This window comes from Pelecanus crispus, chromosome 1 (genome assembly GCF_030463565.1).
Source record: "Pelecanus crispus isolate bPelCri1 chromosome 1, bPelCri1.pri, whole genome shotgun sequence".
Classification (NCBI taxonomy): domain Eukaryota; kingdom Metazoa; phylum Chordata; class Aves; order Pelecaniformes; family Pelecanidae; genus Pelecanus; species Pelecanus crispus.
In genome coordinates, this window is record NC_134643.1 from 80,549,702 (window position 1) to 80,567,926 (window position 18,225).

Consider the following 18,225-nt stretch of genomic DNA (forward strand, 5'->3'; position numbering starts at 1 on the left):
CTTTAAATACTGACTGAGCTAGTGTTGAAACTGGTAAGTTAGCTTCATTTGCAGGAAACACCTGTTCACCTATACTGAAGAGCAGCACTATAAAATTTCCCAGTGAATATGCCTCTGTTAACGAACCATGAGCTAGGAGGCTAATTAACTAAACCATTTTGGAAATGGCTCCACATACTTGTTATACAAATTTTCAACTACTAAATAAACATGATTTTATCCCTTTTATGTAATTGCTTTGATTTTTTTTTTAATTATTAAAATTTTAGATGTCAAAAGCAGTTTTCTTTTTTTGTCTGGAAGTAAACATACTTTCAAAATTACACCTTTTTGTGAAAGGTTAGTTCTACAAAATCTAGCTTTGAGCTGGAGAAAGATTTTAATATAAAAAGATAAAAGCAAAATTTCCATAGTTGACACTCATTTCAAATGGCTCCTCTTGGATCATAGATGCAGTGAAGGAAAAACAAAACAAAACACTACATGTACTTTGATTTAAAGTAATTTCTGTGGTAAACAGTCCTGGCTATAAGATATAGTGCTTGCAGTATCTATGTTTTGTTGGAGGTACGCATATTTTCCTCTTGTTCTCTGCTGAGAGAATGCCCATCATTGTTATTACAGTGTTCTTCAGGCTGTAAATATGTCATTGTAAATACCTTGCAATGCAACTCCCAGTTCTATGCCACTGCATATATCTACGCGAGATATATGCAAGATGAAGTTTTCAGATGTATGGACACTGTTAGTAAAAATCATCTTGTAGCTTACTAGGGTACATCAAGGTATGAAAGGAACAACATTCCTCTCTCCACAGAAGAAGAATGGAAGAAAACTGGCGGTGAACCCAGCAGTGAATCTGTACGTACAATTTCTTAGGCAGTAGTTTCTTTTAAAGTACTTTTAACTTCTAAAGTGTGCTGATGAAATGAGCAATATATTCAGTGCAGGAATGTTCTGAGTCCAGAATCTCTGGAAGTTAAACTAACTCAATCTAGCAAAGCTTCTCTTTTTTGGACTGGATAGTAAAGCATTATTAATAAATGTTATTAATATAATAATATTAAGAAATATTAATTTTAATATTAAGAAACTGTCATGTTAAAAATTGTTAAGGTTGCTTAAAAAACATCTGTTCAAACTGCAACCTAGGCCACCTCCTCTGATGGCAAAACTCAGAGCTAACCCTTGCCTTGGCTAACCCGAGCAATCGCCACACACAGAGCAATCATTTCTCTTCCAATGCAATTAGACCAGCTTCCTTCAGCCGCTATGTTAGCGCCTAGTAGGCAGTTTTAGCTTCCCAGCTAATCACAGGACAATCTCTTGACCAGGTTACCACTAGGGCTCGCATCAAGGCACAGCGTCACAAACCTCAGAAAGCAAGCACGTAACTCATTATTTTTGGCAATACATCTGGAAAATACTGGTTGTTTCAGAGTGATGCAAAGTCAAGACCTGCCTGATGTTTAGTCTAGGGGAGAAGGTATGTGCCCAGTAATCACGAAGAAAGAAATGCTTTATTATCCTGTCCAACCTAGAAGCGGAAAGGATATATTTAAAGATCTTTAAGGTGTTCACTGAGTATCTGACCCTGAGGGAAAACAAAAATCTTTAGTTTAAGACATAGGAGAGTTCAAGCCTGAGCCCTTCAAACATTCAACCATCTACAAAATCTGATGTAACAAAAGCATTTGGGAGTTTCCTCTTGACTTTTGGCATTAATACTGGAACACTAGCAAAGATTAATACAACTGTGACAACTTTTCTACAGGTTTCTTAAAAGTTGCAAACATATTAAGTCTATCTTTTCAAAATATTTATTTAAGTGGGGTATACAGAGCTTCAAAGCCTCATACAAAACACTAGCACTGACATAGTGATTTATGATTTTTAGTTTTATCCACACTAACAATTAAGTATTTTTAATTACTTATTGGTATCACTGGATCTGTAAACCAATGTTAGTTTTGAATGAAGTACTCTAATACATTTCACATTTGTGTCATGATAATTTACAAATCTGCTAAATACAAAGAGTAAAACTAACCCAAACTAAGTAGTTCCCAATTTTGTTAACACTTTAGATCACATCTCTCTGTCTAAAGTCAAGCATGCTTTGGCATATTACCTATTCCTCCTCTGACCCTAAAATTCTGAAGTCTTTATTATTTGTGTCATTTTCTTCTTCAGGACTGAAACTGTCTTTGGAAACTAGAAGTACTACTAAGTTCTCTTATTCTAGATAACAAAGCATCAAGTAGGCCTTTTAAGCTAAGCACCTAAGAACATGACACACCTGAGCACTACTGTTTCTGCAAAGTTTCTTGTAGATCTGATCAATAGCTACGGAGGCATGCTCAAAGCACCGGCTAAAAAGCTCGTATCTCCTTTTTTTCACCTGTTCAAATTCTTGCTTGCATGTTCTGGCCTCCTTTCTGCTGGTCTCAAAAGCTATGAAAAGAATTACTGAAATTACTCCATAATAAGCCTCTAAGCAAATACACAGAACAAATATATGTTGTGTACCATAACAAGCATCAAGGAAAATATTTATTGCAGAAAAAGGTTTTAATGCACATACAAGGAGCGTACCAATATTATGAGTTTCCTTCCAGATTTCAAATGGAGGCCCCAAAAACTGAATAGTTGGGATGTATTCAGTCTGCTCTATGCCATATTTGCCTGGAGCAATGAACAGAATTCTTCTCCTAATTCCTTCTGTAAGATGGGTAGCCTTAAGCAGCACCAGCATTTACCTGTTACAGCTTCAGAACTCCTTGGTTTTCTTAATATGTTAATGTCTGCAATGCTCTTTGAGGATACCAATAATTTTGCAGTAATGTTCTGGACAACACATATATGTGCCTTCAATTATTTAAGAAAAATATAAAGAATTTCATGATTAAAGTCAGTAATTTTTAGAAAACAAGTAAAAATACTTTATGGTGTCATTTGGCCAACAAAGTATCTTTCCAATCATTCAAACTGTATTTCAATAAACTACTGCAGAGGAAAGTATATGTTAATAAATTGTTTACATATAATTAAAAAGACAACTGAGGATAAACACTTGAGCACAAAAAGTATCTTAACATCTGAAAGAAGCAAAGCCAGCAGGACCAACCCCAGAAAGAGGAACTTCAATTAGGGTGAAAACTCTCTCAGTCACAAAAGAGATTAATATGGAAGACTCAGTGTTACCGTCTGTTGACTCTTGGAACTTGTCCCGGGCTATCTGTAATTTCTCTACTGCTCTCAGGTTTGGAGCAGCTGTCTTCATTAAAGTAGTCTCTTTAGATTTTATTTCCTGCTGCATCTGGTTCAGATGATCCTCTATATCTTTATCAGACTCTAGGTCCTAAAGAAAAAAATAAAAATACTAGATGAATAAAATTTGCTTTTAGGCCAAGACATTTCAACATATACGGCAAGCACTCATGGTTTCTGGAAGAAGTACTCCACTCATCTAATAGCTTTAACTGGAAACACAACAAAACAAAAAACTCCACTCAGTCTTAGTTCTCAGAATAAATTTACTAGGTCCTAAGCACTGTTCCACAGGACCTTTAAAAACAGACAACAAATTCTCTTCAGCCTAGAAGTCTGGGTTAAAATACAGCACAGGATGAGGATTAGCTGGCTTCACTACTTGATTTGTAAAGAAAACCTCTGAAGACAGGTTCTCGATTAATTCTTCGAGACAAGTTCCAGTGATGACAGATTCATCCCTTGCTCTGTACCTAGCCTCTGACATTTAATCATTTTCCTTATGATTAAAAAGGAAAAACAAAAATTTACAAAGAACTCCTGAGAAAACATGACCTAATGGACTGTTACAGAGGGACGTATGGTAAGTCTCAGTCTCTGAAAATACTACAGAGAGAAGGTGGTACAACCACCGTGGCAGCCAATCATTGTTTCTAGAGTTTTGAGTCATAACCTATAGTGTTGGAACTCTAAAGGAAAAATCAGAGTTACATTTACTATTTCTCCATTCTATTTTTATGGTTTAGGTAAGCTTTAAATTAAGTTTAGTTATATGGGAAATGTGACCTATCCAGAAATCCTATACATTAGTGGTACATATGATTGCAAACCAAAACTCACACATACATGCACTTCAGCTTAACAGAGTTTTTAGTGAGTTTCATTTGAAGACCAGGGTGAAGAATAAATAATTTCAACAAACAAAATATTTTAAATAAAATAAAAAACTCAATCTCTAATAATGTCAAGCAAAAAAGATTACCTTCAGGTCTTCTGCTAGGCCGCTGTAGTCTATCTGAATTGCCTCTTCCCTTTCATAGATACTTGATGTAGTCTGAGTGCCTTCTGTTTCAGTTCCTAGCTATAAATACAAAGGACATTCCAGTTCAGAAATACGACAGTTAACTTTTAGACTGTTAAAACAATACATTAAAAGGATACAAAATGAGCAGACAGTGGTAGCATGGTATGAGATAAACTTATTCCATAGCCTCTCCCCTAGCCAAAATGGAGTTAACAGTTAGTTAAGATCTTTTGAGTCTAATTAAAACATACACCTTTTAAATGAAGATGAAAACATCTGCTAATTTCAGTTTGAAGCTAAGATGAAAGCAGCAGTAATTTATTTCTAATATATTTACAACAATGTGCATACTGTAAATCTCCTGATTGGAACGATTTACGTTCCCATGATAATTCAATCCCCTTTCAAGGAAAGGCTCGGAAGTGTGTTAAGTCGAGGCATTTCTTCCATTCAGGTGGCCTCAGAAGAAACGAGTAGCTTCAATTCTGTATGTATCTGCTTGACACTGTAAGCCTGGATTTCAAACAGCTACTTTCACCTGAATGAAACACATGCTGCACGTCGTTATCAGTCCCTTTCCCACCAAGATTCTTTCTCAGAACCAACTCTTACTGGTCTTCTCAGTGATATTAATTAGGAATCTAAGTAGTTATTCTACTGCGCACCTCTTTCATCTCTTCCTTATTCATAAACAGCAAGAGCTGATCTGCCTACGTACTCTGATGATTAGCAGTTCATGTCCTCTCCCTTCAAAGACTGCCCACCTCACTGCCTTCTTTTTGTCTTCTGACTCACTCATTCATACCTATCCCTCCAGCAAAAGTACTTTTTTTAAGGAATGGGTTCAGCAAGACTCCTTCCAAGTTCACAGACTTGTCACAAGTCCTTCAAAACCCATAGCTCTTTTCTTTTGTGACAGTGGAGAAAGTTTAATTTCCCTCACAAAAGGTATGCTGAAAAAAGAGGGTAGACTGAGAAAAATAATGAAGGTCAATCCTCTGATATCAGGAGTATTTCTGTTTTAGTCTATCCCTGATTTCTGTGAATATCTACGTCTACTGAAGACAAAAGGATGATTTTAGACAGCATTTATATTATGGATGATTAACCAAATATTATCTCAATCCATATACATGCCATATTTATTTACATTTCTGAATTGACCCCTGTGTGTCCTCTTACATATGTGTATCTAGAATACTCCTTCATACCAATTTTCTTGTACCACAGCGATTTTACATATTTCACAGGAATACATTTCAAGCACAAGCAAAAATAGCTGCAAACAATATTTCTGTCTACAAAAATGAAAATCCTTCTCTTGAATGGATGAGGCCTGATCACATGAAAACAATGTATTTATCATAACATTACTATGCAAGACAAACAGTCCTGTAAGGAAAAAATAAATATCTTTAAATTCAAGACTGAATAATTGCTCCTCCATGATATCTATCTTCTGTAAACATTTTAAGTACCTCTACTTCACTGATGTCATCCAGTGATCCAGACAGGAGCTTTATTTTCAAGTCCTGCACCTTGCATTCAAGAAGCATATTATGTCGTCTTAATCTTTTATCTTCCAGAGAGGTTTCTATAGCTGTAGCTTCCTTTTGCAATTTTGTAGCTTCCCTACATACACAAAAGGCACAAAACAACTAAAGAGCAGAAGCATCGCTGCCAATAACATCCACAGCCATACAGCATGAAAAACAGTTACCAAGCACAAAGAGGGCTTTCTCCTCTGTAATCCCCATCAAACATAAAGGAAAATGGTACTTAACTTCTTCCATCCCCTTCATTCTCCCAGATTATTCAAGAGGGAGCTGGGAACCACATGCTATTCTAGCACGCAAGCTAACACTCTGCTGTTCTGTATTAACTCTTAACTATGCCACAAGGTAAATGCTAGTAGTACGGACACAGTTTCAGCATATTGCCAAGTTCATGCTTTAGCATGTTCAAATACCCACCTTTCCTAACTACAACTCAACTCTGTTCTGTCCAGCTCTGCTGAACATGTATGGAGAGTTGATCCTTCTAAAATTTAATCAAGTATCTTTTATCATTACTCTACCTGAAATACACCTTCATTCTTTGCAACTAATTCCCTTGATAGCATCAAGTTGCTAAATGAGGCAGAGACATGTCTTATATTGTTAAAATTACACACTATAAAATTAATTAGTAGGCATACAATCTGTGAGTTTATATAGTATTTCCACAAGTTTATCCAGCCATACTGTGCCAACGTGTCATTTTTTTTTAAACATAAAGACAACTCCTGATTAAGAGACATTAAACACATCAGTAATAAGCAAGCATAAGAAAACTGAAGTATAAACAGTGCCCTAATCAGCTGATTTAAAAGAACAGTAAGGACAGTACAGCAACCTAAAATTACTATTAGTTTAAGGCAACCAGCACTTGAAAGGCCTGGAGAAAAAGAGAACACTGAAATCAGGAAAAAAAAAAAATTCTTATCAATTGAACCAACTGTACAACTCAAAAATATGAAACTACCAGCAAACTTAATATGTCCCCCCAATCAAGTTGTAAGCTAATACATACTTGTCAGAAATCACTACATATTTACCAGAAATCACAACAAGACCTAAAACTAGACAGATAATAAGATAATGTTATTCTATATGGTTTATAGGATGGCTCTCATGAAATAATCTTGTTCACATTACTTTTGGGAACCACATACTGAGTTAGAAATACTTTTTAACTAATGTATACCGTAAATGCAAATTACCATGTCTCTAATAAATCTTTCACAAGAAGAAATAAGAAGAGCAATTAAAACATCTGATCACTAAAACTCTTCTAAATATTATCACATTAATAGTTTTCCCAGGAGTACAATTAGTCATTACCTATTAAGAGTTAGCAATGTCTTTCTCAACTCTTCAACTTCATTTTGGGTTTTTACAACCTCAGATTTATGAGCACTTAATCTATCCTTAAGATGCTTCTGCTCCTCCACGATTTCATTCACTTTTTTTAGAAGCTTTTCCTCATCCTGCATAGAAATATTTACATTTTTAACCTTTCACCAAAAATCTTGATATGGAAACTTTATTATACAGAAAGAAAGAGTTAAAGTTTAAACCTGTTGCAATACATTCAAATGCATTACAGCACAAAATCTGAAAGGCACTGGGAAAACAGCCTGTCTTATACAGAGGAAAATCCGGATGTTTTGTACACACAGACACAGCCAGCTCCAGATCTGTGACTGTACCGAACCAAACTATAAAGCCATCAAACAAGGTAGGGATCCTAGGATGCCTGCGATCTGTAGGCTACTCCTTTTTCCTCAGTTAGTCCCTTAGCCCTGCAAGAAGGATCCTGTCTGCTGTACAACATATTTAGCAACACCTAAGATAACCTGAAATCCTTTAAAAAGTACTGTTCATTAAAGAAAAATCCTGAGGTAATCTGCAGAGAACAAAGAATCTGTGGAGGTACTCTAGAAGAGTCTTCCCTTATTGTCCTGGTTTCGGCTGGGATAGAGTTAATTTTCTTCCTAGTAGCAGGCATAGTGCTCTGTTTTGGATTTAGTAGGAGAAGAATGTTGATAACACACTGATGTTTTTAGTTGTTGCTGAGTACTGCTTATGCTAGTCAAGGACTTTTCAGCTTCCCATGCTCTGCCAGGTGCACAAGAAACTGGGAGGGGGCATAGGCAGAATAGTTGATCCAAACTGCCCAAAGGGCTATTCCATACCATATGACGTCATGCTCAGTATATAAACTGGGGGGGGTTGGCCGGGGAGCAGTGATCGCTGCTCGGGAACTGTCTGGGTATTGGTCGGCGGGTGGTGAGCAATTGCATTGTGCATCACTTGCTTTGTATATTATTATTACTGTTATTATTATATCATTATTATTATCATTACTATTGTACTTTATTTCAATTATTAAACTGTTCTTATCTCAACCCAGGAGTGTTTCTCACTCTTACTCCTCCCATCCCATCAGGGCAGGGGGAGTGAGCGAGCGGCTGCGTGGTGCTTAGTTGCTGGCTGGGGCTAAACCACGACATTTATATAACCCATACCACTGCTAAATTGCTAGAAATTAGGTGTTAGAATACAGTAAACCTAACACTACGTGCTTGAAGACACAGTCCTTAAGAGACTAGTATTATGGCAACCTAATCAACACTTACTGCTGTTGCAGCATCTGAACAAAGTACCTTCAGAATTTAATACAAACAATCCTTCTCCAGGACAAAAATACCTGAATTTGCTCAAAGTCGTATTTCAGAAGAATTACGCACACAGGCATAAAGACAAATATGTTTTCATGCATGACTGAGTAAGGTTCTATTGTTTTTCCTCAGTATCAGAAATTCTAATGTTAAAATGATGCATGTGGGGGGCTTTTGCCCACTTTGGGGCAGTTTTACATTTCACACTTGTTTTTTATTCAAAACACTATTACACATCTTTTCTCCTTCACTTTCCAGTGCCCCACAAGCACAGTTTATTTAACAAGCAACATTAACACAACAAAAGATTACTTATTAATAAAGAACACTATGAAGGAGGAATCCATACATATTGCTTCAACTAAAAATCTAAATTAGTTTTCATAAAATAATTCTAAGTCTATTAGTGGCCGTGAAGCACCTTAAAGATGCAAAGCACCAGAGCTGTATACTATTACTCATAAAATCTTCTAAAGAATCTCAGCCACATGCTACTAGTTTTATCCGTAGTCATATGCTCCCTCTTCACATAAACACAATATGACACTGTACATACAGTAATCCCAAATTTAATTTTTAGTAAGCTTATTTTTAATAATTAGTAAGTACCCTAACATGACAGGTTATTCCAAGGTTAAAACAACAATATGCAACTGCATTTTTTTTAACATTTATGAAGTCAACACTGAATTAAGCCCTAGAATTACTCAACAGCATCAACTATGTTTATTCAAACTTGTAATTCAATGCATTCTTTCCTCTCAGTCACAGAGATATGTATTTTTTACAGTTACCTTCTGTAGCCCGATGATCTCCGCTTCATCTTTATGAATGGTCTCCCTCAGCTTGCTGACTGCATTTGTTAATTTTTGCAGATGATCACGATTATATTCCAGCTGAATGTTTAGTCTTGTCTTCTGATTTTCAAACTCCAGTCTAGTCAAAGTACAGTATTTCAAACCAACACTTACAAAGCAGGCTACTAACTGTGATTTTAAGCTATTACAAAATACATTTTCACTTTGACTCTTTACATAGCATTTTAATATCTTCTATGCGAACACAAAAATTTGCATACACTTGGATCATTGATTCCACTACACCACATCCTGTGGATATACTGCAAGTTAGAAAAATACAGTGGTAGTAGTTCAAAACATACAATATTAAGATACAGTATGGCCATATTCAAAATGGAAAGTGACACTAGAAGTTCAAGTATCTCAGTATGAATGATGTACCTGTAAATGATGCAGATAGATACAAGCTGGGCAAAAGCTACACTGATGTTGTCTATTTATCCAATACCTGCTCTCCCTGCTTAGCATCTGCAAGCCTTCTAGTCAGCTGGCAGGTTCTTTATGATATTCAGATAAACATATATATCTCATTTGGGAGATGGCAATTAAGCATGAGACCAGAGCTTTTTAAGTCATATACAGCCTTGCTTATCTCTCAATTGAGACCTGTATTTGTTCATAGGGGTACAACGGCAGAAACTTCCTCACATACTGCTGTGAGAAAGGACTGAAGTAAAACTGAGCGGCTGTCTACAGAAAGGTCTCCTCTCAGCTGTTGCTGCCTGCCCCTGAGCTTTGAGCTTTGCAAATGATTTACCCCTAGTGATGCATCTGTTCAGGCAAAAGGATTGGCACACCACCAGCTACAGGCTCTTTAGACCCGGGCAAGAAGAAACCATAGCACAGGCTTACAGGACTAATGATGGCAAGTTAGGGCACAAGCAAGGCCAAGGCTGTATGTGCAGTGTAGCATAAGGCCATGCAAAAAGCTCCTCTTTTCATTGTTCTGTTACTAACTTCTTACACTTCCCCAGACTTAGTTCTTCCAAACATAAATAAATGATCAAATCACTTCAGCCAGCAGGTGCTTTAACTGAAACTGAATGCACTGCACTACTACCTCACTGCAGACCTAGCCAAAAACCTACAGTTGGACCAGTTTCTGAAAACCAGTCAGTGAGTCTCTTAGCAGCTGAAGAGATAGCTGAAAAGAAAATGGAGTTCAATGCTAGCCATTACACTACTCATGTAGAAAAGGTGTACTTTCTATAAATAATGTCAGGAAATGCACAAACTATCATCTGCCTGACAATGCCTGTAGTACAACCACACAAGTTCATATTAACATTCTCTTAAGATATAAAACTGTGGTCCTGTGACATGTGCCTGTTTGAGAGGAATACCAACTGAGGTTGCCTGTGAGAAAATTAAGATCCCGTTTTCCTTAAAAGTATGTTGCTATACGAAATCACTGCATCTTACACCCAGTTCTCCTTTAAGATTTCTGATACATGAGTGAGCCTTCATGTCATCCTCAATTTGTGATAGAGCCGTTTTTCAATGTGGATTTTAGAAAACTATTCTTTGCCTTATCTTTCTACACTAGTGCTACCAAGATAGTTAATTTTACCTTTCAAGTTCGTTGCAAAATGTCACTGACCATAACAATTATAACTGTCCAATAAACCCAAACCATGGCTGTGCAACCTCATCTTTGCAGTGATAACATAACCTTTTACAGTCTTCTAAGTTTTGTGGTATTTTCTGTGATGGAGTTACCCATTTATGAGTGTGCCCAATCTAATACAAACTACTTTGTACATTTTGATTACAAATACCACCTTCTCTTATCAATCTCCTCTTGCTGTCTCACATGTTCTTGTTCATACACACGAATATTTTCTATACCAATTTCTTCACAGAACTCCTGGAAAACAGCATCTTCAGCCTTTGAATAAAGAGAAACGGAGCAAAAAATGTTTATACTATTTTGGCACTCACAGAAGTAAAACACATAGACAATCACTTCATGCAACACGCTGGATTTTCAAGGTACTGTAAGAAACAGCAAACTGAACTACTGAGAAGTAATCTGTACTTGACATTTTCAAGTAACACTTACAGTACAAATGCCAGATACAAGGCATATCATCTGCAACAGGTAACTCTTATCTAAGCTCTTATTGACAGCACCTGGTCATTCCAAAGACAAGTCAAGTCATCACAGTGTAACCAGCTTCCCTGGTTCTGTCTGTGGTTCCCAGTCAACTGAAGAAGAGAAAGCTGAATGGTACACAAGACACTAATCAGATACACCAGGTTTCTTGGTGTAGCTCAGTTCTTCATTTTAATCCTTTCAAGTGATCCATAAATATTAATTGCTACATTCCATTTATAGCAAAGCCACAGCAAAAAACCTGCTACACAATCTCTCATTTCCTAATTACACAGTATATACACTAACAAAAGCTTCAGCTAAAAACAGTTCTAAAATTTTAATGAAAAATTTAAGAAGGCAAATAAGTATGGTGCATATAGCAGGACTGAACAAAGAAATAGCAACAGTCTACAGCATTTAAAAGGAAACCAAATGGACTGAACAAAATTTTAAGAGAACTTTACAGGTCAAAACCCAGTATTGTTTATAGTATTTTGGTATGCAGGCTTGTTTAACCAAATACTACATCAAATCAAGTTGTACTATTCAAGTAACACTATTCGGAAACTGGTTATCAGCCTCCATTTGTGGGGTGTTTTTTTTTGGTTGGTTGGTTGGTTGGTGTCCGTCCGTCCGTCCGTCCGTCCCCCCCCCTACAAGCAAAAGAAAAGTTCCCTGGATCTGGAATTCTTACAGCCTAAACATCAATGACTTTCTCAGATGACGCGTATCTACACTCCCTTGTGCCTGTACCACAAGTAAAACACAGAACATGCAGCAGTTTTGGCTTCTTTTTACATGCAGAATTCCAGTCATAGATTAATCGAACAAAGACTGACAAGAATGGTTCAGAGGCCAGGAACACGTTACACATGTGCTATACACCTCAAGTAACTCCAGACAGTGGTGAGGAATCTCTCTTTCTCCAAGAATCTACATTTACACAAGCATCTAGGTGCAGGGCTGTGAATCTTCCACATAAAACTGCAGCACCACTTTTCCATAGTTTGTACCAGATTCCTTTGTTTGAAACAAGGCAGCCTCCAGAGAGAAGTACAGATGAGGTGCTTATTTTACAGAGGCCAGAGTTATTGTCTACTCTAGCAGAACACAGTATGAAACCCCTCTCGGTACCAGACTAGGCTTTACTACTATTTCACTTCACCAAATGCCTTCAGTCTCTTCACAATAACCATGCTTCTGAATTTGTCAGCTGTCTCTGTATGAACTGTTCTGCGGACTATCTGAAGATCAGAGAATGATAGGGAAAATGAGGTATGAGATGGCAGAACAGTCTACAGAAAAAACAGCTAGGAGACCTAACTGTTGGATCACGTATCATAGAGAACTTTTCCTGTTGCTGATTAAAAGTGGAAAGGAGCAGGTTCTAATGACAAAAGCTGTTTAGAACCGTAACAGATAATGAACTTGGACAGGTGGGGATAGCACAAGGTCCCTAAGCTCTGCATCAGCTACCCCTCAAAAAAGAGGGAGAGCAAAGAAGACTCAACTATATCATAAGCTGGCTCCACCTTCCATGAATTGGACTCTAAATGAATGCAGGCATACAACAGTCTTACAAAAAACCCCAAAAAACCAAAACAAAGCCCCAAACCACAACATCCAAAAAACCCAAAAAACCCAAAATACCTCTTCCCCCAAAAAAACACCCACCCAAACAAACAAAAAAAAACCCCAAAACAGTGGAATGAGTCATTTGCTGACAGTCATCATGCACACCTCAACCATTCTCCCTGGGTAATCGGAGTGCACAGAAAATAAAAGTACAGATATTGGCTACTTCCCAAGAAGAGAAAGGAATCTTCACACTGTGCTGCTCTTTATCTACTTTTGTAGTATATAGTGGAGTAACAGGTCATCACCTAGACGTGACACCTGTAGGGTTCAGAACAAAGCAGTCTAGCAGCACTGAGAACTGTTCTCAGCTCTAGAAAACTGATACAGAGCTCTCTTCCTAATGGCATGACCGTGCCTGATCTGTTCTGCCTGTGGGTTGCAGAAGTGGTGGACCTTCTTCCAATGAAAAGATACTGATAGAGCATTTCCATGTAGACACTGAATGGGTCCTACTATGACTGCAATGAGAATGATTTTTCAGGATAGTCACCCATGCAGAGACTGTCTACCTCGTGGGTGCACTGATTACTGAGATCTGCAGATCTTGCGAGTGCATCTAGACAGTTTAGTGTACATACATGCTGTCACAGATCCACATTGGCTAGGAAGACTTCATGCCAAAAGACAGTTACAGTCTGGTCATGCAGTCAGACTGTAAATTTATCTCTCCACAAAAAGGAAAGATCCTGTAACTACAATTTCTTACAAAGAACCTGGACATTAGAGTCTGAGAAAGAACAAGCTGAGATTTATCAAATTCTACCCTCAGGTCATGAAAGACCTAGACAGTATTTTTCTGGGATTTGACCTACAGTGAAAGTTTGCACTGACAGTTCTAAAGCTGTGAACTTTGACGGATTGTCCCTGCTCAGTACTACAAAGAGTAAGTCATATTTATTAGCAGAGCAGGAAAAGGTGGGGAAAAAACAACCCATCTTCTTCAAACTCAAAATTTTTCTCCTATGTCAAATGAAATTACAGTGTATATATTAAGCAAAGCTTCACCTAATACCAAGACGTAGATTGATTTGGTTGGTTGGGTTTGTGTTTGGCACATAAAAGTCACAGTATTTTGATTTTAAGGTAATTGATTTGCAAAGCTTGATACATATATACTAACATCCAAATGCATTTCTGTTCACAGTTACTTGGTAAGAAAGGTGGGAAGATTGCTGGAGTAACTTAACAACCCTTGTCGACAAAGTAGTTTACAAAGTTAGAAGTTGTCCAAGTTCTAAGTCAGCAGGAACAGAAAGAAGTTTCCGTAGTATAACAGCGTAAGCTGACAGCACTATGACAGAAGGCATTACCTGATTGATTTTTTCCTGAAATTCTTCTATTTTTTCTTTTCTTTGTGCTACTGCTTCATTCAGCATATCATGCTGAGACTCAATATTTACCAGTTCACTTTCCAGTTTTGATTTTTCCTATGTAAAAAGGAAAAATATGGTAATTTTCCTTAATAGAATGGTCAACTTTCTAGAAGTTGAGACAGTTCTGTTCCAGATTAACTGTATTTTTCTCATGAAAAACATTGAATATCTTCTTCTCAAATGCCACTTACTCACTATTATTGCTGATTTGCATACAATGATTACAACGATCACAGTTAACAGGTAGAAAAGCAAATCACATAAGTATCATTTAAAGTGCTTTTTGACTTACAGACTTCTGAAGGTTACTAAATGATAAAGCAAGCTTACTAGAAGTTAAAATTTAAAACCTACAATAGAAAAAGCTGCATGTAAATTATTTTGTAATCTTGATTTTTATATTTTATTAATTCCTCCATCATAACTGCTGTATGTAAAACTTAAACTGAATTTAAAAAACCCCAAAACTATGTAAGGAAGTAGTAGTTACTTCACTGGTAATTAGAGCTTAGGTAAAAAAATACAATTATTAAACATGAAAACTATAAAGGCTTAGTACTATACCGTGTAGAGATTAGCGAGATGTTTCTTTTTAATAAGCTCTAATTCACTCTGCGAATATTTAAGTCGTGTCTGAATTCCGTGGCATTGAGCACGCAACTGCTTCAAGTCAGTCTCCTTACGTTTGATCTTCATTAAGTCCTAGAAAAATAAGATTACGATGAGAGAAAAAACATTTTAAACAAAAGGTAACTTATTTGGAAATTACTCATTTTTCAGATCTACACACTACGTAAAGCTCACTGACATAGGCCCCATTCAAGGTAAATGCCGATACCATTGGTCATATTCAACAGTAATTTTGCAACAGATTTATTTCTCAAAAGAAAGCATACGCTTGCAAATTCCTAAATTCCTGCTCTATCCCTCTTCCAAAATAACTAGAGGTATGACAAATAGTTTTACACCGACAGGTTTTGGTCTGTGCAAATATTTTCATGTTGACAGAATGTATCACTAAAAGTCTTCAGGTACTTTGAACCACAGCTCTTTTTTCCTTTAAGGAAGTTGTATCAACAGTGCTGTCCTGGTTCTCTACCTCTGTGATATGTAAACCAACCCACCAGCTAAAGACAGAGACCCACAGTTGATTACTATTAACTAGAAGAGGATAAACAGCTACTATGTCTTGTCTGCATTTTCTAGAAGTTTTGAAAACCATCTTTTTAGAAAATCATCTTCCCATAGCCGAATTAGACACAACTTTTACTCCTTTATGCCTTTTACAGTTAAGTGCTTTTTAAGAGACCAACCTTTAACTCATTAATCAAGCTATCTCTTCTTTCTTTCATTTTATTAATTTCTTTATCATCCCAACATCTAGCTTTAAATCTTAAATCACTTGATCCTCCAGAAATCACTCCAGATTTCAAAAATAAAGTTCCATCAAGAGCCACTGTCTGGAAGGGGAAAAAAAATTAAAACCAAATAAATCTGAACACAAAGCAGCCAAAATATCCCATGAACTAGTGCACCAAGATATGGTAGTTAAACAAGCAACAACCACATTTTAGTTGGACTCCAATTACTTTTTCCTGTTCCAAACCTGCTAAAATGAGATACACGAAGCCACAAAAAAAGCCTGCTGTTTCTTGGCACTAGTCACATTTTGGTATTATTTCAACTGATCAGAAAAGGAAATGAAATTGTATTATTTTCTGGTCTTCAGGAAATTAATCAGAGACATTTGTGTATACACTGGCAACTTAGAAAGTCAGGTCTGGCTCAGTAGAGCAAACCAAGCAATGTGATGATGGAGTGAAGGAAATCATCTTGTTTGTAAACAGAAAGTGTAAATTTTAGTAAAGAACATGGGTGGTTTTGTGACTTAACTTTATTCCAAGTAAATATGATTTCACCTTCAATTTAACACTGTTTTAATTAAGATTTTAAAAGGTTTACTAAGTGCATAAAAGGGCTCTACAGACTGTCTACAGCAATAGAGATATGGATAAGAAGAAAGAACTGCAGGAGAGACAGAGGAGCTTCCAGTCTCAACACAGTCTACACCTACAACTAAGAGATTCTGTCAGATATTTTAAAGAATTTCGGAAAGCATTTCTTCATAGAAAAGCTAGCAAGATAAAAGTTTGTGTTTTTAAATCAGACAGTTTTAAGAGCAGGATTATCCCTCCTTCCCCCTCCTCCTTTTCATCATGAGGACCATACCAAGAAACATATTTGGACACTAGCAACCCTCAAATTTGCCTGCTTTTTCCAGAAAATCACTTAAACATACTACCAGAGGAAAACATAACCATGTGAAATATCTGGCGGTTTATTTACGTGGCAATAGACTAGACAGACTAGTAACATTCTGTGTTTATCTGCAATACTTTGTGGAACGTTTAGAGAGGAATTATTTAAATGGCATCAAATACATAACTGCAATGAAAACATACGCAACAAAATTCAGCTTCTTACTTTTAACCTCACTGGTCCATCAAATGCTATTTGTTTTGCTTCTTTAACTGTTTCACAGACCAAGCCATTCCCACTCACAAACTGAATCACTTTTTTCAGTGGAGCAAATGGAGTTTGTACAACATCCACCATCATTTTAGCTCCTTTTATCTCTCTCAACTTTTCGTTGATTGGTCTAACCTGTAAAGCAAATAAGCGGTGTTTAGAATCCATGTTGTAATAGCAAAGCATGCCCAAATCTGAGTGGTCTGGGCACAGGAGGTACAGATCAACAGAATGGGGGTCTCAGTTGCTCTGTTTTCATATTCTGTGTATACTGTAGTCCTTAAATCTGTATAGCCTATTTCACTGTGCGTGAAATGCAAGTACACTAATGCATGTCGTATGGGGAATAAACAAGGTGAGTTAAAGATCTGTGTGCAGTTGCAGAGCTACAACCTTCTTGGCATCAGGGAGACATGGTGGGATGGCTCCCACAACTGCAGTGTTGCAATGGAAGGACAGAGGCTCTTCAGGAAGGACAGGCTGGGAAGGCAAGGAGGTGGAGCTGCCCTATATGTGAGAGAACAGCTGGAATGCACAGAGCTCTGCCTGGGGAAGGATGATGAGCCAACTGAGAGCTCATGGGTAAGGACTGAAGAGAGAACTGGTAAAGGTAACATTGTAGTTAGGTGTCTGCTACAAGCCACCTGACCAGGAAGAACAAGTAGATGAGGCCTTCTACAGACAGCTAAAGGCAGCATCACATTCACAGGCCCTGGTCTTCATCGGGGACTTGAACCACTCCAATATCTGCTACAGGGACAACACAGCGGGACGTAAGCAATCCAGGCAGTTCCTGGAAAGCGTTGATGACAATTTCCTCACCCAACTGACAGGGAAGCCAATGAGGAAAGTGCTCTGCTAGACCTCTTACTCACCAACAAAGAGAGGCTTGCCGGGGATGGGAAGGTCAAAGGCAGCCCCAGCTGCAGTGAACATGAGAGAAGAATTCAGGAGCCTGAGAGGAGGGAGCAGGGCAAAAGGCAAGCTCACAACCCTGGACTTCAGGAAACAGACTTCAGCCTCTTCAAACATCTGCTCAGCAGAGTCCCATGGGATAAGGCCCCAGAGTGGAGGGGCCCAAGAATGGTGGTTAATATTCAAGGATCACCTCCTCCAGCCTTAAGAGCTAATATCCTAATGAGCAGGAAGTCAGGCAAAAATGTCAGGAGGCCTGCATGGATAAACAAGGAGCTCCTGGCAAAACTCAAACA

At 37.5% G+C, this 18,225-nt stretch overlaps 1 protein-coding gene across 1 annotated transcript in view; it reads right to left on the minus strand.

The window, feature by feature from the left end:
* Positions 1-18,225, minus strand: part of SMC1B (structural maintenance of chromosomes 1B) — a 38,003-nt gene that overhangs the window by 4,159 nt on the left and 15,619 nt on the right. Inside the window, exons 11-21 of the mRNA XM_075716797.1 lie at positions 16,970-17,149; positions 15,799-15,945; positions 15,050-15,187; positions 14,423-14,539; positions 11,158-11,264; positions 9,311-9,452; positions 7,177-7,322; positions 5,773-5,926; positions 4,253-4,351; positions 3,205-3,361; positions 2,300-2,454 (exon numbers count right to left, since the gene is read on the minus strand). Of these exons, the coding sequence (XP_075572912.1) occupies positions 2,300-2,454; positions 3,205-3,361; positions 4,253-4,351; positions 5,773-5,926; positions 7,177-7,322; positions 9,311-9,452; positions 11,158-11,264; positions 14,423-14,539; positions 15,050-15,187; positions 15,799-15,945; positions 16,970-17,149 (1,542 nt within the window). The remainder of the gene's footprint in view (positions 1-2,299; positions 2,455-3,204; positions 3,362-4,252; positions 4,352-5,772; positions 5,927-7,176; positions 7,323-9,310; positions 9,453-11,157; positions 11,265-14,422; positions 14,540-15,049; positions 15,188-15,798; positions 15,946-16,969; positions 17,150-18,225) is intronic.